The following is a 25,253-nucleotide window of genomic DNA, read 5'->3' as shown; positions in this document are numbered from 1 at the left end:
TTTTTAAATTTTTTTTTGTTTTGTAATTTTTTTCCGGGGGTGGGTTTTCTAGAGGGGGGGTTTTTTGTCCCCCCCCCCCCCCCCCCCCCCCCCCCCCCCCCCCGCCGTCCCACCCTGCCCTGCCTGTGTCCTCCCACTCACCGCCCTGCCTCTCCTTTCTAGTCATGGTGGCCCTCGGTCTCCTTCCATTGCAGCTGCCACTAAAACTGCCCTGGGCACCTCATCATGAATTTCCCCTTCCTTTCAGGAGCCCTGGTGGGAGGTCTTTGGGAGGAGGTGCCCCAGTCTCCAGATTGGGCACCAAGGGCCCAGAGTGGGCCGCAGCAAGCATTTCTTCAGGGGCAGACCTGCTTGCCTGCCAGCCCGAAGGAGGCTGGCCCTTCCTCACCCTTTCCTCCCTCTCTTTGCAGCTCCCACCCTGCAGTGCAGTGTCCGGCAGCGCCTGACGGAGCCACAGCATGGCCTGGGATCTCAGAGGTTGGTAGAGGGCGAGGCTGGCCACTTCTTGACAAGCCGGGTCTCTCTGCGGCGAATGCGCAGCCTTTCATCTGGACAGTCTTTCAGTTCTGAAGGCCACGGGACCAGCGCTCCATCTGCCTCTGCTTCTTCTTCCTGCTCCTCTCCCGCCGCCACCACCACCTCCTCCTCCACCACCTCCATCACCACCGTCCATGTCCACCCTGTTTATTACCGCCACAGCACTTCCTATTTCCTCCAGATGGGGCCCTACCCTGGCTCACCCCCTTCTGACAGCAGCGCTGTGATGCCTGGGCATTCAGAGAGCTTGGGGTATCGGCTGTCTCTCTTCTCTTTCTTTCCTCCCTTCCTTCCCTTTCTGCTGCCTTTACCTTGACCTCTGCCTGCTGGCTGCTGCTTGGTCAGCTGGGTGTGTGTGTGTGTGAGAGTGTGTGTGCAGTGGGGCAACTTCTCCTTGTCCTGTCCTCTCCCAGCCCCGGGGCTCCTTCTTAAGGTCAGCCTCACTTCCCACAAGTTTGTGCCCTTCTCTGTTTGGGCTTTGCCGACTCTAAAAATGAGTACAGCACCCCTCCCTTGTGGTCCTGTTGCACTTGGGCCTGAACTCTGCACCTGCACATTCGTTGTTTCACTGGAGGCCTTGCTTCCTTTACTCCTTTGATAGAACATTTATGGATACCTGCTCTGGGCCAGGCTCTGCGGGGCAGGGGGACTCCTAGATGAATAGTCAAGATTTACAGTCTGGTCCGGGAGAGGTACACAGACAATTACGGAACAAGTTGAGAAGTGCTACGGGGGTGTTGAGGAGGGAGTGACTAAGAATGTGCACCTGGGTGGAATGTGTCACAAAAGAGATGACATTTGTGCTAACGCCCTGTGTACAGGAGCAGAAGAAAGTGCGGTCTAGGCAGAGGAAGCCTGATGGGCAGAGGCGTGGATGTATTTGTGGTTAGGACCTTGGACGTGTGTTGGTGGGAAGGGGTGGCAGATGAGGCTAGGAGGGGGAAGGGCTCTGAGAGGCAGGGGGCTTGGGCCATTACCTTTTAGGAGAGGGAGCACTGCAAAAGGATTTCTAAAAGGAACAGAATCAGATTTGCATTTTAGAAATAACATTTTAGGGGCCTGTATAAAGAAGAGAAGGGGAGACTACAGAAATTTGGAAGTCACTGAGGTAGACCAGTAGGGGAGGTAGTGAGGTCTGTGCGTGGCAAGGAGAGGATTAATTTGGCAACGGGCTGGGAGGGGTGGAGGAGAGGGAGGGACCTAGGAGGACACTCAGGTTTCTGGCTTGGGTGACCGAATGGATGTGGGACCCTTCACGGAATTAGGAAACTGAAGAGGAGAAACAGGTTCAGGGTTTTGGACAAGAAGTTTATAGGTGGGACGAGCCTAAAGTACTCACTTTGAGTAGGGATTTCAGGTTCTGAAGGGTCAAGTAATTTTCCCCAGGTCCTACGGCTCATTAGGAACAGAACACAGAGTCGAACTTGACTTTCCAGGCCCGGACACTCTTCCGGTATTTCTGTCCTTCTACGATGTCTCCATACGTGAACTGTGTAAGAACTGGGGGGAGTGGCTTCCTGCCAAAGCCTGGTCTAGCAGGGGCCGGGCCTTTCCCAGCTAATACCTCAGGAGGTAGGCTAGGGTCAGAGATGAGAGCCTTGAATTAAGCTTAGGGGAGCCTCAGAAAGTCCCTCTCCTCCAGAGGGACCTCTCATCTTGGAAGTTGTGACCCAGCCCAGCCCTGGCCTCTGGGCTGCAGCCTGCTCACGCTGCTGTGGATTTTTGGTCCTGCTTCACTCTGGATGCCAGTCCCTCTCGCTCTGCTCCTGGAATGTCTGGATAGTTATCCATGAGGGCTGTTCCTTTGTCTTTCACCAAGGGACTACCCTTGCTAGCACTTTCACCCAGCCCTGTGGCTCATTTTCATTCTCATCCTCATTGTCATCCAAAAGCTTAGGCAGGTAGACTGCCCCTCCCCATAAAGGTGGAGAAGACTGGATTGGGGTTCGGGGCACTAGGGGATGCTGCGAATCTCATGCTCCAAGGCCCAAGCCAAGGGCAGTGGGGCGGGAGGGCAGGGAGGTACCTGCACCCACCTGGCCTGTTCACTACTGAATTTTCTTTTGCACCATGCACCAGAGGATCGTCTCTAAAGACAAACAGGCTCTCTAGTAAGGTTAGTAGCTTGGTATGGAAGCCCCAAGGCAGCCCAGCCTTTGGGGAGGGACACCCCTGGCCTGAGTGTCTCAACGATTCAGGGAGGGAAAGTGAGCTTGCCTCAGCAGGCCTCTGACCTCCTGCATCTACCTGAGCTTCCTCCAGGCTCTTTTCTGGCTTTGGAAGGTCTCAGCTTTTAACTGATGACAAGGCATGGAGGGATGGGAATCATGGCCAAATGGGGCTGTGGGCCACAAGGAGTGAGGCTGGGAGGGCCCCAACCCCCTGACTGCTCTCCCTTGGCATTAGAAAAGTAAGCTCCTGGGATCCTCATCTCGTCAGCATAGAGGGCCCCTTTTCCCAGTGCGGTTGCTCCCCAGAACTGTCTCGGCACCTTGCTCAGTGGCCGATATGTGTGTAGAAAAGGCAGGATATGGAGAGGATCATGTTGGAACTTAGGGAAACGAGGGCACATTTAGACAGAAGGATAGTGTCAGATATATGAACCCAAATATGAGACTGAACATGAGTAAACAGTAGAGGATGTGGTTGAAACAGTATCTGTAGGATGGAGTTGGAGCTGGGATTGTTCTCTGCTGTTCCTTGTCTCCAGGAAGATACTGGCCCACGGGGTAGTTGCTTAGTTAATTCTTTCCTACTGAGAATTAACCGTCCAGTAGCTATGAGCCAACCTTCTGCTTTTGCTTATTTTCGGGGCCTGGTGCCTTTCCTAATTTTTGACCCACAGCCTCCTCCTTTCCAGGTCCTATGGCACTCTCCCCTCCCATTCCTGACTTTTCCCCTTTGCTTCCTGACTTGGATGTTTAAGCGTTTCCCTTAGCCCTCTCCTCTGCCCCTACTGTGGGTTCTCCTCTGGGAGAGCAGAGGGAGAGTTACGGGACTGGCAGGGGACCCCCAAATTTACCCTTTTGTCTGTAGAGGCAGGAGAGGAGGCATTCAGAATTGGTTTGTGGGCCTTCTTAGGAATAGCCAGCCCCTTAGAGGGTCTCAGCTTTCTGGACTAACCTCTGTGTGTGCATGTCCAGTGTGCAGTGCCACATCCCCATAACTCAGCCTTGCAAAGAAGCCTCTTGTGATTGGCCCACATATGGGTCTTCCAGCTTGACTGGCCTCATCATCTTCATTCCCACAATACTTCCTACATTTCCAAGTGATTTGCCAACATATTTGATCCTCCAAACAGCCTTGCAAAGTAATTGAGTTGGTATTGTCTTCATTTGGCCAAAATTGAGGACCGGCAAGGTTAGATGACTTGTCCAAGGTCACACAACAAGCCTCAGGCAGAGATGGAAATTATGACTTCTAGTGGCAGCTCTTCACAACCACTGCTCCTTTAAAGACCAACATTCTGTCCTGTCTTTCTGCACCTGCCTACACTCTCCCTCTCCATTCCCGTGAGAGGGTTGAAAGAGGCAGCATCCTGGCCTTTTGGGGTGCATAAGGGATTGTTTGCAAGGCTGTTCTAACCCTCTCCTCCCCAGCCTGGGTCAGGCCCACTTACCGCATGTGCCCTTTTCCTTGGGGCCTGGCCCAGACTGGATGTGTCCTGGGGTGTGACAGGAGTCAGTCTGGGAGGAAGGCATGGGCAATGGTGACTCAGAGCAATATGTGGGTTCTGTGTCGGCTTAGGGTTGAGTCCTAAGAAATCTAGCCAGCTGTGGGAAGGCAGAGATTTTATTGGGGGGGGATTTAAGCGTATGGTTGCACCGGGTTAGGGCCTGGCCACTCAGCAGGGTGGGGGCCCGTCATTAGAAAGCCCTTTGCCAGATAGATGATGGTGTAATGACTTTTGGTTTTGCTTCTTGTTTTGTCTCTTCTTTCTCCATCACTTTTCCCTTTCTTTCTTTTTTTTTTCTCCCCTTGGTCCTTCTTATATATACCTGCTCCTCCTTTTGCCTTTCTTTCTCCCTGATTTTACTCTCCTCTCCCTGTCGCTTCCCCAACCTGTCCCCATTGCCTATTCCTGCCTCATCTCTTGTCCTGTACTTATGGTCTACTCAACTTCCTTGTTTCTCATCCTTCTCTCTTGCCTACCTGCCTGTTTATCCTCTTTTCTCTCTCCTACCCCTCTTTGCATACTCATTTCCCACCCCGCCGTATCTTCTCGTGCTGTTCCTCTCTCCTCTACACCTTCCCCCACCCCCCCTCTCCTGTATGTGTCCCTTTCTTCCTCTCTGCCCTGTCTTGCAGGGATTTGACCCTTTCCGATTCGGAGTCCTCCCTCCACATGAGTGACCGCCAGCGTGTGGCCCCCAAGCCTCCTCAGATGGTCCGTGCTGCAGACGAGGCCCTTGGTGCCATGACTTCCAATGGCAGCCACCGGCTGATTGAGGGGGTCCACCCCGGGTCTTTGGTGGAGAAACTGCCCGACAGCCCTGCCCTGGCCAAGAAGGCACTCCTGGCGCTGAACCATGGGCTGGACAAGGCCCACAGCCTGATGGAGCTGAGCCCCTCAGCCCCACCTGGTGGCTCTCCACCTTTGGATTCTTCCCGTTCTCACAGCTCCAGTTCCCCAGACCCAGACACGCCATCTCCAGTTGGGGACAGCCGAGCCCTGCAGGCTAGCCGAAATACACGCATTCCCCATCTGGCTGGCAAGAAGGCCGTGGCTGAGGAGGATAATGGCTCCATTGGCGAGGAGACAGACTCCAGCCCAGGCCGGAAGAAGTTTCCCCTCAAAATCTTTAAGAAGCCTCTTAAGAAGTAGGCAGGATGAGAGTGGCAGTGGCGGGACAGCTTGTCCTTCCCTGGTCTTCTGCCTCCCCTTCCTCCCCTTCCAAGACACCTGGCCCCTCGAGTGGGGGCCTGGGAGGGGCTGGCCCAGGGGCCTGGGCACTGTACATACCTGCCCCCCTCATCCTTGGGTCCTTCAACATTATTTATTAACTGACCACCATGGCCTGCCTACCCTGCCTTTCTCCCAGCCATGGGCTGCGGCTGCCACCCCCTCTCTACTTCAGTGCATGTCTTAGTTGCTGTCCCCTCAGCTCCCACCTCCACCTCTGGGGTCCAGCTTCTGTCTCTGCTGTCCCAGTTTTGAAGTTTGGTTTCTTGTTTCTCTGTTTCCTGCTTTCAGGCTCCTCCCTCCCACCACTCCCCAACTTCCCCTAGCAGCTAGGCGGGGGAAGATAGGAGTAACTTCCGACATCTGTGCCTCAGACCTGTTCCACCCCACCCACGATGGTTCTGTTTGCCTCAGATTGGGGCCGAGGGCCTAATATTTGAGGTTTGTTCTTTGTTGAGTGTGGTGGGCCAGAAGGAGACTTGGTCTGGAGCTTGCTTGAGCCTCCAGGGGTTCATGGGGGAGTGGAACACATTCCTAGAGAACAAGCTACTAGAGAATTTTGAAGAGAGGCTAGGCTAGGGGGTAGGTTGAGAGAGACTCCGCTTAGTTGGGGGATGAGTAGATGCCAGAGTTGTGGGCTACAGGGCAGTCACCTTTTCTCTCTTCTCTCACCTACACCTGCCTCTTTCTTATCCTTGCTCCCCCACACTGCAGGAGGGTTTGACTGTAAGAGGTGCTGCCCAAATGCTCCCCAAGCATCAGAACTGCTGGAGCTCAGACAAATGGCTTCCCTGGCCATGGGAGCCTCAGCCATGATACAGGGCTCTAATGGGGCCCTGGAGCTGTTGGGCAGGATATTGTTGCATTTGAACCAAAAAATATTTTTAAATTGAAAAAAGAAATCTCCTGAATTTCCCAAGTGCCTGCACCACATACTCCCCTTGTCAGACCCCATTTTCATGTTACTGCATAGCTTGGGCCAGAGGCTCAAAAAGGACACAGCTGGTTTAGGGAAGGGGGTGGCTGAGGAAGACCGTATAGGCGAAGGCAGCTGTGTGACCTCTTCCCCCACACCCTTCCCACCCTCTAGACAACTCTCTCCCTTACCTGTTTTTGCTATGGCTGTAAAGGTATTTTCCTTTTGCCCCACTCCTTCCCATGCCTTTACTCTGGGATCCTATTTGGGGCCTGGGGTGCAGGCACCTGGGGCTGGTCTTAGGAGAGTGCTAGGCTGCAGACTGCCTTGTACCCCCTGGACACCCTCACATGGTTTTTCTGTGTTATTTCATAAGACTCTTTGAAGTCCAATAAAGCATGTAGGAGATTTTAACCTCTGCTGGCTTTGACTCTCATTTTGTTCTTTGTGGCATAGTAGACAGGATGAAGAAGAGATTATTTCTCCTTGGCCAAGGAAAACTGAAACTCTATAATACACATACCCCAAAGCTCTCAGGAGAGGCTAACAGTTGAAATACAGCATGCCTGCCTGGTTAAACTTGAACTTCTGATAAAAACTTTTTTAGTGTAATTATGTCCCTGCAACATTTGGAACACATTATTTTTGTTTGCTAAATCTGACAACCCCATCTTTGGGCCATCTTTACCCTATCCTATGGCTTTGCCTATCACCTATGACTTTTAGAATTACTTTACAGGGAGTTTGGGGTGCATCTGGAGGGCAGTGAGGAACCGATGAAAGATTTTAGAAAGGTATGCCACATGAGCTTTCATGAAAATCAAGTTTGTGTCCCCCAAATCAGAAGCTTCTATGTCACTTGTATATTAGGTCTCTTATCTATTCTTACTCCCCTCAATCACCAAGCACTGTCCATTCTGCCTCCACAAGGCCTAATTGCTGACCCTGTTTCTGCCACCATCCACTGGATAATTATAAAAGCGAATGGGCCATGGCCCTACCCTGCTCAAAACTCTCCCAGAGCTCCCACTCCGTCAGAATAAAATCAAACGCCTTGGGCTCGCAGGGTTCTCTTCCAAGGACTGAGTGCCAGATTTCCTCCGTTCTAGGAGCGTGGGGCTCGCGGCTGCCTCCCGCTATGAGTCGCAGGCTATAGCCCACATCGGATAGCAGTCGGGTTATTCTCTCTCTCTCTTTTTTTTAAGATTTTATTTATTTGACAGAGACAGCGAGAAAGGGAACACAAGCAGGGGGAGTGGAAGAGGGAGAAGCAGGGGGACTGAGCTACTCAGGCGCCCGGGTTATTATATTCTAACAGTCGTCAAGACAAGAAAGGGTTTTGGATGGTTGGGTTTTTATTTCAAAAATACCTGAACCACACTGACTTAGGCCAGGGCCCGCCAAGGAGAGGGGCGGGGCCGGGGCTGGCGGGCTGTGCGCGCAGCGCCGGGTGCTGGCCCCAGGTTTGGCGTTGCCCACAATCAATATGGCGGCGGGAGAACCGCGTTCCCGCCGGGCGTGCCCACACCCAATGTGGCCGTTGGAAAGGCTCAGTTTCCAAGGCCCTGCCCGTACTCAACATGGCGACGGGTGAGGGCCGATTTGGGGCTATGCTAGCCCTGCCCACGGGCCGGGGCGCTGGCAGCGTCGGGTAACGTCATTCGAGCTCCGTCGCGCCCCTTTTGCGTCTCGGGTGGCGGGAGCGGGAAGGGGATTCGGATTGTCGCGCCTCTGCTCCGTGGAGGAAAGTGCCCTCTGGCCCCCAAATCCAGTCCTTGCACCTCAGCGCCCCCAGGAACCCGACCCTTCGCACTCTACCACCTCCTCGATCCCGCGGCACCTCCGAACTGCAGCCCCGTCTCGAATCCCGTCAACGCGTCAGCCACTGGCCGCGATGCATGTGATCAAGCGAGGTGAGAGGCCGGGGAGGGGGCGGCGCGTTAGGGGGAGCAGGTAAAGGGGTCGCGGGCTGCTGCCGCCCTTGCAGTTGGCGGCGCCCGCCCGCCTCTACCGCTTCCCGCCCTGCCCGCCGCGGCTTCCCGCCCTGTCAAGCTTGCTCGGCCTCTGGCTTGCGTCAGTCTGTCCCTCCCAGCCCCCCAGCAGGCCTTCAGTGTGAGCCCCCTCGGCTTTGTCGTCCTGCCGCCTTTCAAAAGAGTAATACCTCCCTTTATCGAGTAGTTACTGTGTGCGCCGAGCACTTTCCGGGCAGTATTCCTTAGTTCCGCCTCTCAGGTCAAGAATCTGAAGTGCGGAGAGAGGTCCGGTGACTGACGTTAAGGCCACCCAGTTAGTTGATGGTGAGGCCAGGGTTGAACCCAAGGCTAACATCGGAGTGTACTGGAAAACCCTGGGGCTGGTGACCTGTCCTAGGGAGTGGGAGGAGTCAGAAAGAAGGGATTCTGCCTTCAGTTTCGTGATCTCTTCTGTGGGGGTGTGGGGTGAAAAGAACAGATCTTAGCCACAGACATGCCTGGAATTTGCCCTTTGTAGGAGATGTGTTTCCAGTTTTCCCCGGAGGAGTCCCAGAGGAGTTTGGGACTGGGAGTACTGATACAGAATCAGAGTAGGGAGGCCAAGACGACTTCCGACAGGATGGGGACTGGGAAGAGCCAGGGACTTGGGTTCTTCCTCTACAGTTATTTCCCATTAGACTTGCCGAGTTCGTCCTTTGTGCCAGCCCTTTGCTTGGCAGTGTGAAATTATAAGAGGAGACAGTCCCTGCCTTGGCAAAAGGTTTAATCGGATTGGAAAAACAAGAGCAAAACATACATTTAGCAGAGAACTGTAAGGCAGGTATGAACAAAGTTTGACTTGAATCTGCTTGCCTCTGTTAAAGCAGTAAAGTTATTTCAGAATTGTAGGCACTTAGTACTGGTTGACTGACTGGATGTTTTGTCTCCTGGGCTGTGAGTATTTCAAAGATGGGGACTTTATGCCCACACTTAGCACCGCACTTGCCATGAATAAGAATTCAAAGAACGAATGAGAAAAATTATTTTAAAAAATAGGATATAATGAATGCTGTGGGTAGGCAGGTGGTTGATTTGGTTTTGTCCAGGTAGGTTAATAAAAGCCAAGAGATGGAGAAGTGGACAGTGATGGCCCTTCTTCCAGTTTTTAGTATCTTGAGAACATCATTCTCTAATTTCCCTAGTCCTCCATTTTAGCTGATGAGACCAAAAGACCAGAATACGTAGTTCACTTTTATTGGTCCATTCCTGTGAATGAAATGGACATCTAGTCTTTTTTTTTTTTTAAAGATTTTATTTATTTATTTGAGAGAGAGAGAATGAGAGACAGAGAGCACGAGAGGGAGGAGGGTCAGAGGGAGAAGCAGACTCCCTGCCGAGCAGGGAGCCCGATGCGGGACTTGATCCCGGGACTCCAGGATCATGACCTGAGCCAAAGGCAGTCGCTTAACCAACTGAGCCACCCAGGCGCCCGAACATCTAGTCTTTTTAGACCTTTAGAAAAAGGTATGGAAGGGTGAAGATTCCCTTACGATAAGTCTGTAACAAATATGAATTGAAAATTTGTGAACTTAAATTACTGGAGTAGATAACACCCCTGTGTTGTATTTTTAACCTTTGGGTCCACTTTGAAATACCGTAGTTTAAAAAGTACTACCTACAACAAGCTCTAAAAGGCAGGGCTTATTTTGTTTCTCATTCCTTCAGAGAACATAATTTGATCCAGATGATTCTCTGCTAGATTCTGCCAGTGTAGCATTCAGCAGGGCTTGTTAATATACGAAGTTGTACTTGAATTTATTTTATTTTTGAAAAAATTTTTTAAAGATTTTATTTAGGTATTTGAGACAGAGAGCGTGAGAGAGCACCAGCGTGGAGGGGGTTGCGGGGAAGAGGAGATTAAGATTGCAGAGGCAGACTCCACGCTGAGCTGGGAGCCTAGAGTGGGGCTCAGTCCCAGGACCCCGGGATCATGACCTGAGCCAAAGGTAGAGGCATAACTGACTGAGCCACTGAGCCACACCTTATTTTTTATTTTTATTTTATTTATTTTTTTATTATTTTTAAATATTTTATTTATTTTTTTGACAGAGAGAGACACAGTGAGAGAGGGAACACAAGCAGGGGGAGTGGGAGAGGGAGAAGCAGGCGTCCCGCGGAGCGTGGGGCTCGATCCCAGGACCCTGGGAGCCGAAAGCAGATACTTAATGACTGAGCCACCCAGGCGCCCCTATTTTTGATTTTTAATGTGCTCAGGGTTTTTCTTTTTCTCTCTTATTTTTGGCATGCCAATGAGTAGCAGACTAGCTTCTGTCATCTTTGTTAGTTTTAATGGAATTATCCAGGAGGGCACCTGGCAGTCAACCTAACTTTTACAGTAGTCCTCTCCCGCTTATTCAGGGTTTTGCTTTCCACTGTTCCAGTTACTCGGACACCTGCGATCTGGAACAGATGATCCTCTTGAGTATTGTCAGAAGGTCACTAGTAGCCTAACTCTACATCATAGTGCCTATGTCATTCACCTCACTTCATGTCATCACAAAGGCAATTTATCATCTCACATCATCACAAGAAGGGTGAATACAATACCACAAGATAGTTTGAGAGAAAGAGAGACCACATTCACATAACTTTTATTGTAGTATATGGTTATAATAGTTCTATTTTATTATTGGTTATTGTTGTTTATCTCTTAATGTGCCTAATTTATAAATTAAACTTTATCATAGGTATGTATGTATAGGAAAAAAACTATATATAGGGTTTAGTACTTTCTGTGATTTCAGGCATACATTGGGGGTCTTGGAATGTATCCCCTGCCGCTAAGGGGGTACTACTCTACTTACTGAATGTGCTTATATCTTGCTAAGCACTCTGAGGGAAATAATAGAGGAAGAAGGCAGCTTCATCTTCAGAGATCTTAGGATTGTTAGAGACATAGGGATAATCCATATGAAAATTGTTAGATAACAGAAGGAAATAGTAGATGAGTTTTTCTCTTGCTATCTTCCGATATTTTTCCTGATGGGAGAGTATTGTATTGCTCAAGGAGATTAAGGTTCAAGAATAAAAATTGAGAAACATTGCAATAAATGCAGTGTAGCTGACTGAGTTATAAAGTGTGCTTTAGATTATAGTATATGGTTCTCAAAACTTTGGGTTGTAACCCACAGTAAAAATAACATTTTACATCATGACTGAGAACATACCAGTGTATATGTTGTGTGTGTGTGTGTATAAATTTTCATAAAATGAAATGAACATTTTCAAAATAATTCCTTTTAAAGCATCCATTTGTACTCTGATAATCTCTCTTCTATTCCAGATCTGTTCTCTAGCCCTTCCTCTCTTTTCCCTTTTCTCTCTCCCTACTTTCTTCCAAATCCCCTTTACAGCCCACTTATTACTTTACAAATCTGTGTGGATATTCTTTTGGCACTGAGAAACAGTGGTGAGGAGGCAGACGTGGTTCCTGTTTTCAAAGATCTTAACAATCAGTTGCGAAAGATAGACACATCAAAAAACTTAATATAATAAAATATGATAAATACTCTTATAGGTAAAGTAAAGGCTATAGGAACCCATTCATTCAGTTATTCAGAAAGTATTTAGTAGGGCGCCTGGGTGGCTCAGTCGTTAAGCGTCTGCCTCGGCTCAGGTCATGATCCCAGGGTCCTGGGATCGAGTCCCACATCGGGCTCCCTGCTCGGCGGGAAGCCTGCTTCTCCCTCTCCCACTCCCCCTGCTTGTGTTCCTGCTCTCTCTATGTCTCTCTCTGTCAAATAAATAAATAAAATCTTAAAAAAAAAAAAAAAAGAAAGTATTTAGTACTACTTTGTGCCAGGAACTGTTTTAGGTACTAGAGATTACAGCAATGAACAAAACAAGCTAAATCCCCTTTCTTATGGAGTTTACATTCTTGTGTGTGTGAGAGTGGTAAGTATACATAAGAAACAAACAGAGGAATCAGTTCATTTCAGATAGTGATTAGGGAGGTGATGACAAGTAAACCAGTAATGGAGGTGATTGAGAAGGTAATCTTGGATGAGATAGTCGGGGAAAGCTCTCAGGAGCTGGCATTTGAGCTGAGCTCTGAGTAGTATTAGGAGCCAGCTATGTGAATATCTGTGGGCTGAACCTTCCAGGTAGAGGGGATAGAAAGTTCATACCTTGTAGAAGAGGCACATCCACATCCTTGGTCTTACAGTATTAGCAAAGTCTTGCTGAAGAGAGAACTAGAGAAGACAGTTTATAATCAAGAGGAAATCAGACAATTAGTATTCTAGAGGATTTCAGAAGAAGAGATCAGTGTGAGAGTGCTTGGGGCAGGTCTCGTGGATATAGTGAGAGTTGAAGATTAAGTAGGAGTTAGATGTATGGAAAGGTGGAAGAGGGACTTTTAGGCAGAGCAAGGTATAGGCATTGATGGGAATGTGGGAATGGGAGGCCCTGTTGGGGCTTACTGATATTTCACAGGGAACAAGTGAAGAGGTGATAGGGGGCCAAACTAAGGAAGACTTTGCTTGAGAGAAGAGGATAACGTAGGCAGTGACAAACAGGGATTAATGAAGTGATAAAGTCAGTGTCTAGGGGTTGCAAAGTTGCCTGAGTGGAATGATAGGCTAGAGAATGGTCCTTTAGACCATTAGTCTGCCTCCCCCTTCCAGTGCGAGTTAATACAATTGCTATTGTACTTTTTGTCAGTTTCCTGATCAACTTGCTAGCTACAGAAATCTGTTTGCTAATATTGCCTGGTGGTCACCTGTCTGTTTAGTTAGCCAGTTGGTAGAGCATTGAGGGCCTAGTCCCAGTAAATTTACTCTGTTGCAGAGTTAAACCCTGCATATGTGAGTCTGGTCAGAATAGGAGATCACAGTGGTGATCAGAAAGAGAAGGGCTGTCTTAGTGGTCATATATCTGTGCAGAAGAGCCCAAGGTGTTTTATTTGATGGTAGGTTTTATTGATGATAGGTTAGTAGTGCTGTCTTACTGTTTTATTCTTCAGCCAGCCACTGAGCTAAGTTTCAACATACAGATGTGAATGAGAAGGCCAAGTGTAAACACATATTTAACATGTCCTTTAGTTACTAGTTAAAAAGGATTGGCGGGGCAAAGAGAGATAAATTAACATTTATTGAGTGTCTCTTGTGTATCACAGATACTGTGAGCAGTGTTTTCCCAATGAGAGTAGCCTTTTTTTTTTTTTAAACATATAATGTATTATTTGTTTCAGAGGTACAGGTCTGTGATTCAACAGTCTTGCATACTTCACAGCGCTCACCATAGCACATACCCTCCCCAATGTCTATCACCCAGTCACCCCATCCCTCCCACCCCCCACCACTCCAGCAACCCTCAGTTTGTTTCCTGAGATTAAGAATTGCGTGTATCAGTGAGGTCATATGATACATGTCTTTCTCTGATTGACTTATTTTGCTCAGCATAACACTCTCCAGTTGTATCCACGTCATTGCACATGGCAAGATTTCATTCCTTTTGATGGCTGCATAATATTCCATTGTATATATATATATATATATATATATATATATATATATATATATATACACACCTCCTCTTCTCTTTTTCATTCATCTGTTGATGGACATCTTGAGAGAGCAGCTTTTTAAAAATGAGATATAATCGTTGTAATTATACCAAAGTTTTTAAGACAAAAGCACTTTTTACCTTACCTCATTTTGTTGTCACAGTAAACTGATGAAGTAAGAAGAGGTATAATAATTATCCCCATTCTGTAAGTGAATATCTGTTAATGACAGATCATATTATGTGGCTTGCCTAAGACAAGCTATCTAGTGGTTGGATATATCTACTATTCTTGGTAGGAGTAAATAAATAAAGGTTAGATGAGCTACTACTGAAGCTAAACTAAGAATAATAGGACTTTGGAAGGACAAAGAGGAATATGTTCTAAGTACAGAATCGTAAAAGGACTAACTAGGTAAGGTCTACGTGTATTTGTCTACCATATCCCCAAAATATGAAAACTAAGAGGTTGCAAAAAATCAAAACAGAAACTAAGATGTTGTCTCTGGAATATTGTCTTGAATTACAAATAGAAGTACTTCTTGGGGCACCTGGGTGGCTCCGTTGGATAAGCATCCGACTCTTGATTTGGGCTCAGGTCATGATCTCAGGGTCCTGGAATCAAGCCCCATCTTGTCCCACCTCAGGCTCTGTGCTCATCAGGGAGTCTGCTTGGGATTCTCTCTCTCCCTCTGCGCCCCCCCCCCCCCGCTCATGCTCTCTCTGTCTCTCTAAAATAAATAAATAAAATCTTTAAAAAAGAAGTACTTCTTTACATGGTGTGAAGTACGTTCAAAATCATTAGTTACCCTAGAAGAGTATGTTAGCCAAATTTATCATGAAGATGTTAGAATGGAGACAGGTTTTATTTTTTATTTATTTATGTTTTAAAGATTTTATTTATTTATTTGAGAGAGAGTGAGCGAGAGAGAGGAGAGAGAGAGAGAGAGAGAGCACAAGCGGGGGGAGGGGCAGAGGGAGAAGCAGACTCCCCGCTAAGCAGGGAGCCCGATGTGAGGTTCGATCCCAGGACTCTGGGATCATGACCTGAGCCGAAGGCAGACACTTAACCAACTGAGCCACCTAGGCACCCCTGGAGACAGGTTTTAAGTCATTTAATGTTTCATAAATATTTGAGTTCCTGCTATGGGCTAGTAGTCCTTGGTTCTTGGTCTGGGTGCTGGGGAATATATTGGTAAATAAAACATGCAAAAATCTTTTTCCTTCTGGAAGTTATATTCTAGTGGATGAGTGGGGAGACTTACACAGTAAACAAATACATGGGTAAAATATATAGTGTGTCAGATGACACTAAGTGCTATAGAGAAGAATAAAGCATAGAAGGAGGATGAGGATAAGAAGAGCATGGCTGTGTTTGGGGCATTGCAGTTTAAAATAGGGTGATCAGGGAAGCCTCACTGAGAAGATGACATTGACCAAAGACCTGAAAAAGTATAGATAGTCACAAGGCCAGGGTTGCCAGGGTAGAGGAAGGGAGGGGGGTGGGAAAGCAGGAGTTGAAGTTGGGGAAGGGGCACACAGGACAGGTTGTGTAGGATTCTATGGACTATTATAATGATTTTGACTTCTATTCTGAAGGAGATGTTAAACTACTATTAAGGCTTTTTGAAGTGGATAGTGACATGATTTTGACTTAAGTTTTAAAGAATGATTCTGGCTGCCATGTGGGACAAGGGGAGAAACATCATTTAGGAAGTTATTGCAAGAATCCAACTGATTTATATATTTGTAAGGGAAGAAGGGAAGATGTTGTGTATAGAATCCCTACTCTTTGAAGATACAAAAATAATTTCTTGATGACTATTGAGGTCTGAATCTTTTATCTGTGAAATAGCATCTCATGTTGGTCAATTTTAAAAGTTCATGGGTTGATTACCTTTGATTCTTTGACGTTGCTATCTTAATGAGTGCTAACATGAATTACATGGTTTGATTCTTCAGATGGTCGCCAAGAGCGCGTTATGTTTGACAAAATTACGTCTCGAATCCAGAAGCTATGTTATGGACTTAATATGGATTTTGTTGATCCTGTAAGTAAATATGGTTTATAAGTAAACCTTGCTTCATGTGATTTCTTTTACTAGTCCCTTATCTCTTATCATTCACTTGATAAATATTTTGGTTTGGTATTTTGGTTATGGCCTTGGATATAAAATGTGAATTCATTGCTGAAAACTTACTTTCTAAAACAAAACAAAATGAAACTTATTTTCTAACTTTTGGTCCTGTGAGTTCTTTTCAGAGAATTATCAGAGTGAACAAAGAGGAAAACTTACATTAACATTTCATATTAGAGACTTTCTTGGGTGAATTGTTTTATTCATAAGTGGAAAAGCCTGTAGAAAAGCTTGTTTTGGAGTTGTGGTCATTTGTATAGGAACTAGTTTGAAATTTGCTTTTTTGTTATCTATGTAGAAAGAATACATTTAAGTAATATAAAGTAGATTTCATGGTCAACATTTAAATTAAGGAGAATGCTTCATAAGCAAGTTGTTCTGTTTTTCTCATTATTTTTTATAACTTCCCTACTCTAGACCCTCATCGTCTCTAATCTGGACTGCTGTCTCTAGTGGCCTCTAAAGTGTCTTCCTTTAATCTTGTCCTGTATAGATGCATCTTACACATAGTTTCCAAAATGATCTTCGAAATGGAGTCTCTAAGAACCCTTTTTCCAAACCCATTCATATTGCCCCAGCCTTATTTGGGTATTTTATCTGTACTGCTATGGCACTTGTGCTGGCCTCCTAGCATTAATCACGTGATATGGAAATTAATTATATGTCTCTGTCCTTCCCTAGAATCAAGTGTGGGCTGTGTCTTAACCTTGTGATATATGCCGTGCTTGGCATGTATGTAATCAGGCACTTGATAAATATTGAATTGACCAAAATGTTCAAAAGAAAATAATTTTAAACAACTTTAAAATATGCTTATCATAAAGTCCCTTTTATATTTAGGAATATAAATAATATTATAAATAAATATTTAGGAATATAAATAAAATATATTTATATTTTATATTTATTTTTATATTTAGAATTTTAAACAATAATTAGAATAATAGAATGTTAGAATTGGAATGAATCTGAGAGATCATCCTATTTCATCTTCCTGTTTTAGACATAAGAAAGGTTCAAGGAGAAGGGGAGTGACTTATACAAGTGACTTGTTATTTTATCCTGAGTTCTGATTACTTGCCGTGTAGCACCAGAAACTATTCAGAAGATTTCACTACTCTTTTACTGAACATAACTTATCTCTTGGATCTGAGAAGAAAGTGATCAGGAGCTTGGGCTTAGGTATAATATAAGTAGAAGAGATTATAAACTAGTAATACACACACACACACACACACACACACTTTTTTTGAGGGGGACATGCTTTGGTTACCTGGGAAGTGCATTGATTTTCTATTGAATTAAGGTGTCTTAAAGATTCAGTAAACACTCAAGAATTTGTTTTTCTTACAAATGTATGGTAATAACTTGTGCATTGTGTGTTTTAAAAAGGAGAACCTCTTACAAAATGGTCTTGCAAACAGCGAAATGCAGTGAGGTCGCATGGGATCCCGTGGAGCAGGAGTCGTAGTAACCGTGGGCAAGTCCCAGTATCCTGAACCTCAGTTTCTCACATAGAGTGGTGATAGTAATAAAACCCATCTCACATGGTGACTGTGAAATGTCAGAGATGATGAAAATCGAGCTACTTTGTAATTTGTGAAGTGCTAAGGGAAGAGTAGTCACTGAATGATTTACACCTTCATCTCCTTTAAGTGGAATGATTAAAGTTTGATTCATTTGCTTTCTGATACTTGTCCTTAGGTAGGACTGGGGAAAATGAGTATGTAGCTCAAACCCTGACCACAGAGGGAGAATTTGAATGAAAGATGAGGAAATACTTGTAAAATCACTGGTTTGTTTTCAGCTATTCTCCTGTGAGACCATTACTCTTTATAAAAGCTATACTTGGGTTTTTTGTTTGTTTGTTCGGTGACCCCTCTTCATTGCATATGTAGTATGCATTTTCTGGTGGTTCTATTGGTTTATGAGTTCTCATTACTAAGTTTCCCATAGTCCAACATTCTGAAAGATAATTTTTCAGAAAAGGAAGTTGTCTGGTTTTTTTTTTTTTGATAATAAATTTGATTGTTTTCTTCATTGCTCTTTTAAGGAGGCTAGTGGTTCTTGGGGAAGCTCAAGTAGTTCTTGGTTTTGTTTTAATAGGCTCAGATCACCATGAAAGTAATCCAAGGCTTATACAGTGGGGTCACCACTGTGGAACTAGATACTTTGGCTGCTGAGACAGCTGCGACCTTGACGACTAAGCATCCTGACTATGCCATCCTGGCAGCAAGGATTGCCGTCTCCAACTTGCACAAAGAAACAAAGAAAGTGTTCAGTGGTGAGTCTGGAGGAAAAAGTTAGAATTCTCAGAAAATGTATAAGACTACTCAAATGAAACCTTAAATGTCAAAAGAAAAGTTACGTCTTACTTTAAAGGTGTGTGAGTTAGTGGCATAGAGGGGATTGGAACTTCCTGGTTCTCCATGCTGCTGACCTGCTGCATGAGAGAGTCAGTGGATCCTTTTCTTCACCCTTTTCTCTCTGTCTCTTTAAAGTTTTACTTATTTATTTGACACAGAGAGAGACAGAGAGGGAGCACACACAAGCAGAGGGGAGAGGCAGAGAAGCAGGCTCCTCTCTGAGCAGGGAGCCCCATGTGGGGTTACATTCCAGGACTCTGGGATCATGACCTGAGCCGAAGGCAGATGCTTAACCACCTGAGCCACCCAGCGCCCCACCCCCCCCACCCCCGCCTTTTTTTAAAGCCTGTCTTTAGGTGGTTGATGGTGGTGTGGTTGGAAAAACGAGTAATATTTATTGGCATGTTCTGGGTTGAACAAAATGTCCTTTGTCACCATTAGCAAGCACTTCATTACATCACTCCCATTTTATAGCTCAGGGAATGTGAGCAAAGGAAGGTTAAATAATTTGTTCCGTATGTAACAAGTGATATATGAAAAGTCAACTGGTAGACTGAGATTAGAAATCTTTTGGCTGTCAATTCCAGATCTTTATGTGGAGCTCAAACATTATATCACCCTCTTCATTAGATTTATTGTAGATATATTAGTTATCCCAAAATTGATCTATAGATTCAAGACAATCCTAATCAAAATGCTGGCATTATGTGTGCATATATAAGTTTTATATGTAAATGCAGAGGGTCACACTCTGTTATGATGTCTTGAAGAAGAGCAAAAAGACAGGGCTTATTATCTGCGTTTATAGAAATGAAATGCTTGGGATGATAGATTATAAATTTATAGTTGAGTTTCTATTCTACTGGGATAAAAAACCATTTGAGAGGAGATAATAATTTCTGTTTTTCTTTATTTTCAACCAATAATTCTCAATGGTTTGGTCATCAGAATCACCAGGGGATCTCTTTCAAATTACGAGAGCCTATGTTTACTCTAACTCTGGAAGATTTTTCCTTAACTGAGGCATTATTATGTATTTATTCAACATGTATATGGTTATTGAGCACTTTCTGTGCTAGGCAGTGAGGTAGGTTGGCATGAAAAAAAGGTTTTAGACTATTACCGGAGGATTGAATTTGTTGTTAAGTGATTTTGACATATATTTATTTAAAAATTTTTTTAGATGTGATGGAAGATCTCTACAATTATATAAATCCACATAATGGCAGACATTCTCCCATGGTGGCCAAGTCAACACTGGATATTGTTTTGGCCAATAAAGATGTATGTATAATGCTTTTCTGGTGAAAAATTTTTTTATAGATTTTTTTTGTTTTAAAGCAATAAGCACATTTAAAAGAATTTAAACACTACAAATAGTATAGGTAAAAAGTTATTCTCTCTCCTCTGAATCCTACTTTTCCTTTCTAGAGCAAGAATGTTTTATCATTTTAAAATGTATTTTTCTAGAGCTATTCTATAATATGTATGTGTGTTTGTATATGTGTACATACATATTTTTCCTTTTAGTGATAGTGTACTATGCATACTGTTATTGCTGATACTTTTTTCACCTACAAGTTTATCTTAGAGGTAGTTCTATACCAATATTTATGAATTTACCCTATTCTTTCTGACAGCTGCATGGCCTTCCATTTTATAGATATATTGTCATTGTACATATATGTAAGAATTGTTAGTGATGAATATTTGTTTTCCATTTTTTGCTACAGCGAATATCCTTGCATGGTAGGTGCTTTGCTCATAGATGAGTATATCAGTCGGATAAATCCCTTCAGTGGAGTTACTTAGCCAAAGAATATGTGCATTCAAAAATTTTGTTAAAAAAATTTAGTAGACATTGCCAAACTGACTCCCAGCATAAAATCTTGAGAGATCTTGCTCAGCAACTTAAAAATTATCCACTTGTGTTTTAACTCCTTTCTTAACTAGATCCCACAGGAGAGAAAGGGAAGAATGTGTAGGTCTTGCCAGCCCTTTTGTACATGGATTTATTTACCATGGATATCTGGACAGATTAGAAACCAGTTTTAACCTTGGGTAATAGGATGATTAGTCACCTGTCTCTCAAAATATGTATCTGATGTTAAAGAGAGAGAAAATTGAGTTGTTTGTGTGTTGTTCGTATGTATAATCTGGAAGACAGATTAAAAACAAAAATAAAGAAGAGCAGAAACCTGTATTTGTAAAATAAGTACTAATAAGTATTTCAGTTCCCCATTATCCGCACTAGGGACCTACCTGCTTTTGGCAACAAAGATGCCCTTTAAAATTTAAGAGAAAAGGAAGGGTTTCGTAGAGATTTTTCTAGGCCTTGGCTGTGGATCATTATGCAGAAACACTGTTAGTATTTTGAAAAATAATACTAACTCCATTTTTTTCTATCCAGAATGATTATTTGTACCTGATTGCTTTTGTTTTCCTCTAAACAGCTTTATAGCCAAGAAAAACTCTGTAACAATGACCATTGTCACACACTAGTTTGTTTAAAACCAGTTAAATTTTTTTGAAGAGCCTTAGAATTAATGTAATCCTACCTTCTGTCATTGTTATCATATATAGTTATGTAAAGTTTAAAATGGGCTAATTTTATTTTATTTTAAGATTTTATGTATTTATTTGTCAGAGAGAGAGAGAGAGCACAAGCAGGGGGAGCAGCAGGCAGAGGGAGAGGGAGAAGCAGACCTCCCGCTGAGCAGGGAGCCTGACGCGGGGCTCAATCCCAGGACCCTGGGATCATAACCTGAGCCGAAGGCAGACGCTTAACCAACTGAGCCACCAAGGTGTCCCTAAAATGGGCTAATTTTAAAATAAAAATATGTATTAGTAAATATGTGGTACCAATACCTTTAGATTAACAGGTAGTCTAAAAGCATGTTTGAGGATGATAGGGGCGCCTGGGTGGCTCAGTCGTTAAGTGTCTGCCTTCGGCTCAGGTCATGATCCCAGGGTCCTGGGATTGAGCACCGCATTGGCTCCCTGCTCCGTGGGAAGCCTGCTTCTCCCTATCACACTCCCCCTGCTTGTGTTCCCTCTCTCACTGTGTCTCTCTCTGTCAAATAAATAAACAAAATCTTTAAAAAAAAAAAAAAAGGATGATAATATGGTCCCTCTTGTGCTCATGTTCTTTCCTTTTTTAATTAGAGGTGAACTGTAAAATAACAGGGAAAGTTTGGAAAATCACATTAATATTTTTACTTATATATAGCTTACATTTACATGTTCTCTTCTAGTCTTTTAATATACATGTTTTTAAACCTAATTAAGATATTCAATTGATATATTGTTTTATTTTCCTTAATGTTAGATATAAATTTCTAGTCTGCAGTACTTAGTGTTATCTCTTTTGTATCCTGTGTCAATTTTAGTTCTGGAGTCAGGGCTAAAAGATATCAGATTTTGTGAAAATAGGTCTAATTATCTTAATTATAGGTTTTTTCCCTTTAACCTCTTTCAGCGCCTGAACTCTGCCATTATCTATGACCGAGATTTTTCTTACAACTACTTTGGATTTAAGGTAAATAATGGGGTTTAATAAGTGGGAATTCCTCCTTAAATCAGGATATACAGGTTTTTTGTTTATGTTTTAGTGATATGATTATAAAGGCAGTAAGTTTTGGGAGTCGGGATGGACCTGGGGTGGGGATTAGGTTAGGGTGGTGGTGGTTGTTTGAATTAAGGAAAGATAGCTTATCCATTTGCAGTTTTTGAATTTTCCAAATGCTACCCGTGGATTACTTGAGGAATTATATAGATACTTTGCTAGATTATTCCATATTATTCTATTTATATAACAACTATTTATTGAATTCCTACTATGTGCAAAGTGCTTTTTTAGGTACTTTCGTGTTGATAAACAGTATTGTGTAGTGATTGAGAACATGAGTGTTGTTGTCAGACTGTCTGAGTTCAGGTCTCTGCTCTATTTCTTATTAGCAAGTTACTTAATCTCTCTGCTTCGGTTTCCTCATCTTTAGGATGGGGATAATAATAAAATTTCAACAATAAATTCTCTTGAGAATTAAATGAGTTTGAGTGTGTGTGTGTGTGTGTCTGTGTTGCTTACATCAGTGCCTAGCCTTAGAATAGCACTTCATAAGTGTTAACCATAAAGATTATGATGATGATGAATACCACAACTTCTGCAATTAACATTATACATATTAATACAGAGCTGGCTTTTTCCAGGAATTTTCATGTAGTCTTTTCCAAAACAGCCAGCCAACTGATAATGTTCCAGATTGAAGCCAGTAAGAGTAAATATGCTATTCCTTTCATTTAAAATCATATAAAAACTGAGAATATTTAAATAGATTGCCTTGGGGCGCCTGGGTGGCTCAGTCGGTTAAGTGTCTGCCTTCAGGCTCAGGTCATGATCCCAGAGTCCTGGGATCAAGCCCAGCGTCTGGGCTTCCTGCTCAGTGGGGAGCCTGCTTCTCCCTCTCCCTCTGTCCCTTACCTCCCTGCTCTGTCTGGTTCTCTTGTGCACGCACACTCTGTCTCTCTCTCAAATAAAATCTTAAAAAAAAAATAGATTGCCTTATTGTGAAAGATATATCCATTGTGTCTTTAAAAACTGTGCTCTGGAAGTGTTTTGGTTGCTTTGGTTTTTCTAGACGCTGGAGCGATCCTATTTGTTGAAGATCAATGGGAAAGGTGAGAAATGAACATGTTTGTTTTATTTTCTATTCATTATATTGAATATAGAGCTCTGAGCTATTAGCCTTAACATTTCTATTTAAACACTAACATTTTTAACTTTAGGTTTGGCTTTTGAATAATTGTTGGCGCTTATTGGTAGAAGTTTTTTAAATTGTCTTTTGGTGTTCCTTTTTGACTCAGGTACATGTCTCAGCCTAGTCTTTCTGACATGTCCCATCATTTGAAACTCCTTTTGTTTTTAGTGGCAGAAAGACCACAACATATGTTGATGAGGGTGTCTGTGGGGATTCACGCAGAAGATATTGATGCTGCTATTGAAACATACAACCTTCTTTCTGAGAAGTGGTTTACCCATGCCTCTCCCACTCTCTTCAATGCTGGTACCAACCGCCCACAGCTTTCTAGGTATGTGTCATCTCCAGTCGTTTTTAATGTTCTGAAATGGTTTTTTTTTTTTTTTTTTAAAGATTTTATTTATTTGACAGAGAGAGACACCACGAGAGAGGGAACACAAGCAGGGGGAGTGAGAGAGGGAGAAGCAGGCTTCCCGCGGAGCAGGGAGCCCGATGCGGGGCTCGATCCCAGGACCCTGGGATCATGACCTGAGCCGAAGGCAGACGCTTAACGACTGAGCCACCCAGGCGCCCCTGAAATGGTTTTGATTAGGGAAATAAACCTTGACCTGAAGAAACAAGGCAGTTAATCACATAAAAATTAATTTAATGAACATTGAATCACTCCTGCTCTGATCAAATGAGATTTGTGTCCTGGGAAGCTCTACTGCAGTGTGGTAAATGAATTGGAGAAACAAATGCTGATAATGAAATTTTTAAGTTGACTGTGATGATGTTTGCACAACTCTCTGAATATACTAAAAGCCATTCATTATACACTTTAAATGGAGAACTGTATGGTATGTGAATTACATCTTAATAACATTGTTTTAAAAACAAATACCAAAAACTAATTATGGGACTCTTAATAGTCTATACAAGAGATTGTGGTAGTTTGGATTAGGGAAGTGAAGTAGAGATTGAGAGAGTAGACAGATTCAGGAGCTATTTAGGAGGTAAAATTGACAGAATTTGGTGATGTTTTGGATGTGGGTCAAGGTTCGTTCCTGAGTTTATGAGTAGAGTAACAGGATTAATGGTGATGCCATTTTCTGAGAAAAGGAACACTGAAACAGAATCCAGTAATATGTTAAAAAAAAAAAACACCCCTTAGCAACATTAGTGTATCCAGGAATTCAAGGATATGCTACATAAAAAACTGCATTAATGTAATCCATTGCACTAACATATTATACCATCAGATACTCTTTCATAATAAAACAAATTTAACAAAATAGATACAGAAAATAACTTTCTTAATTTGGTAAGAGATATCCACTAAAAACTTAGATCTCTGTCACCTCTGTTTTCCGCATTGTAGTGGAGGCTTGAGCTGGCATTATAAGATAAGAAAAAACCGGATTGTAAATGAGGGAACAAAACTTGTAGTGATTCACAGATGGTATGGTTTTTACATAGGAAATTCAAGAGCATCTATACATAAATTATCAGAATTAAAAAGAGATTTCAGCAAAGTATCTGGATATAAGTTCAATACGAATGAAGGGAGTATCTCTAGCTGTTAGAAGATTTAAGTTTTCGGGGCGCCTGGGTGGCTCAGTCGTTAAGCGTCTGCCTTCAGCTCAGGTCATGATCTCAGGGTCCTGGGATCGAGCCCCACATCGGGCTCCCTGCTCCGCAGGAGGCCTGCTTCTCCCTCTCCCACTCCCCCTGCTTGTGTTCCCTCTCTCGCTGTGTCTCTCTCTGTCAAATAAATAAATAAAATCTTTAAAAAAAAAAAGAAGATTTAAGTTTTAAAATATATCATTTATAATACTGGAAGGTACCCAGGAATAAATCTAATAAAAGATGTGGAAGACTTTTAAGGAGAAAATTCTAAAACAGGACATTAAAAAACATTTAAGGACATTAAAAAACAAATGGAGAGTGATTTTATATCATAAATGGATTTGATATTATAAAGATGTCAGTTTTTCCTAAGTTAACTTATGGATCCAGTCAAAATGTCAATATGCTCATTCCAAAATTATTGCAGAAGAGCAAAAGGCTAAGAAAAATTTACTAGGCTTTTCAAGATACCAGTTCTAATCCTTGGAACCTGTAAATGTTAACTTATAAG

General features: G+C 43.5%; 2 protein-coding genes across 8 annotated transcripts in view; both read left to right on the top strand.

The window, feature by feature from the left end:
* Nucleotides 1-6,774, top strand: part of STIM1 (stromal interaction molecule 1) — a 188,504-nt gene extending 181,730 nt beyond the window's left edge. For 5 of the 7 annotated variants that reach the window (XM_044919547.1, XM_044919548.1, XM_021704715.1 and 2 more), the window contains 2 exons: nucleotides 411-477; nucleotides 4,846-6,774. In XM_044919547.1, the coding sequence (XP_044775482.1) occupies nucleotides 411-477; nucleotides 4,846-5,362 (584 nt within the window). In that variant the 3' untranslated portion in view covers nucleotides 5,363-6,774. Of the gene's footprint in view, nucleotides 1-410; nucleotides 790-2,616; nucleotides 2,654-4,845 lie in introns of all 7 variants that reach the window. The other 2 variants (XM_044919549.1, XM_044919544.1) reach the window with 2 other exon arrangements.
* A 1,010-nt stretch (nucleotides 6,775-7,784) lies between these two features.
* RRM1 (ribonucleotide reductase catalytic subunit M1) overlaps nucleotides 7,785-25,253 on the top strand; it is a 38,391-nt gene continuing 20,922 nt past the window's right edge. Inside the window, exons 1-7 of the mRNA XM_021704741.2 lie at nucleotides 7,785-8,269; nucleotides 15,836-15,924; nucleotides 18,118-18,295; nucleotides 19,561-19,661; nucleotides 21,856-21,915; nucleotides 23,015-23,054; nucleotides 23,303-23,465. Of these exons, the coding sequence (XP_021560416.1) occupies nucleotides 8,251-8,269; nucleotides 15,836-15,924; nucleotides 18,118-18,295; nucleotides 19,561-19,661; nucleotides 21,856-21,915; nucleotides 23,015-23,054; nucleotides 23,303-23,465 (650 nt within the window). The 5' untranslated portion in view covers nucleotides 7,785-8,250. The remainder of the gene's footprint in view (nucleotides 8,270-15,835; nucleotides 15,925-18,117; nucleotides 18,296-19,560; nucleotides 19,662-21,855; nucleotides 21,916-23,014; nucleotides 23,055-23,302; nucleotides 23,466-25,253) is intronic.

The sequence above is a fragment of the Neomonachus schauinslandi genome, chromosome 11, assembly GCF_002201575.2.
Source record: "Neomonachus schauinslandi chromosome 11, ASM220157v2, whole genome shotgun sequence".
NCBI lineage: Eukaryota > Metazoa > Chordata > Mammalia > Carnivora > Phocidae > Neomonachus > Neomonachus schauinslandi.
The sequence above is the reverse complement of the archived record's forward strand: the minus strand, read 5'-3'. Positions and strand labels throughout refer to the sequence as shown.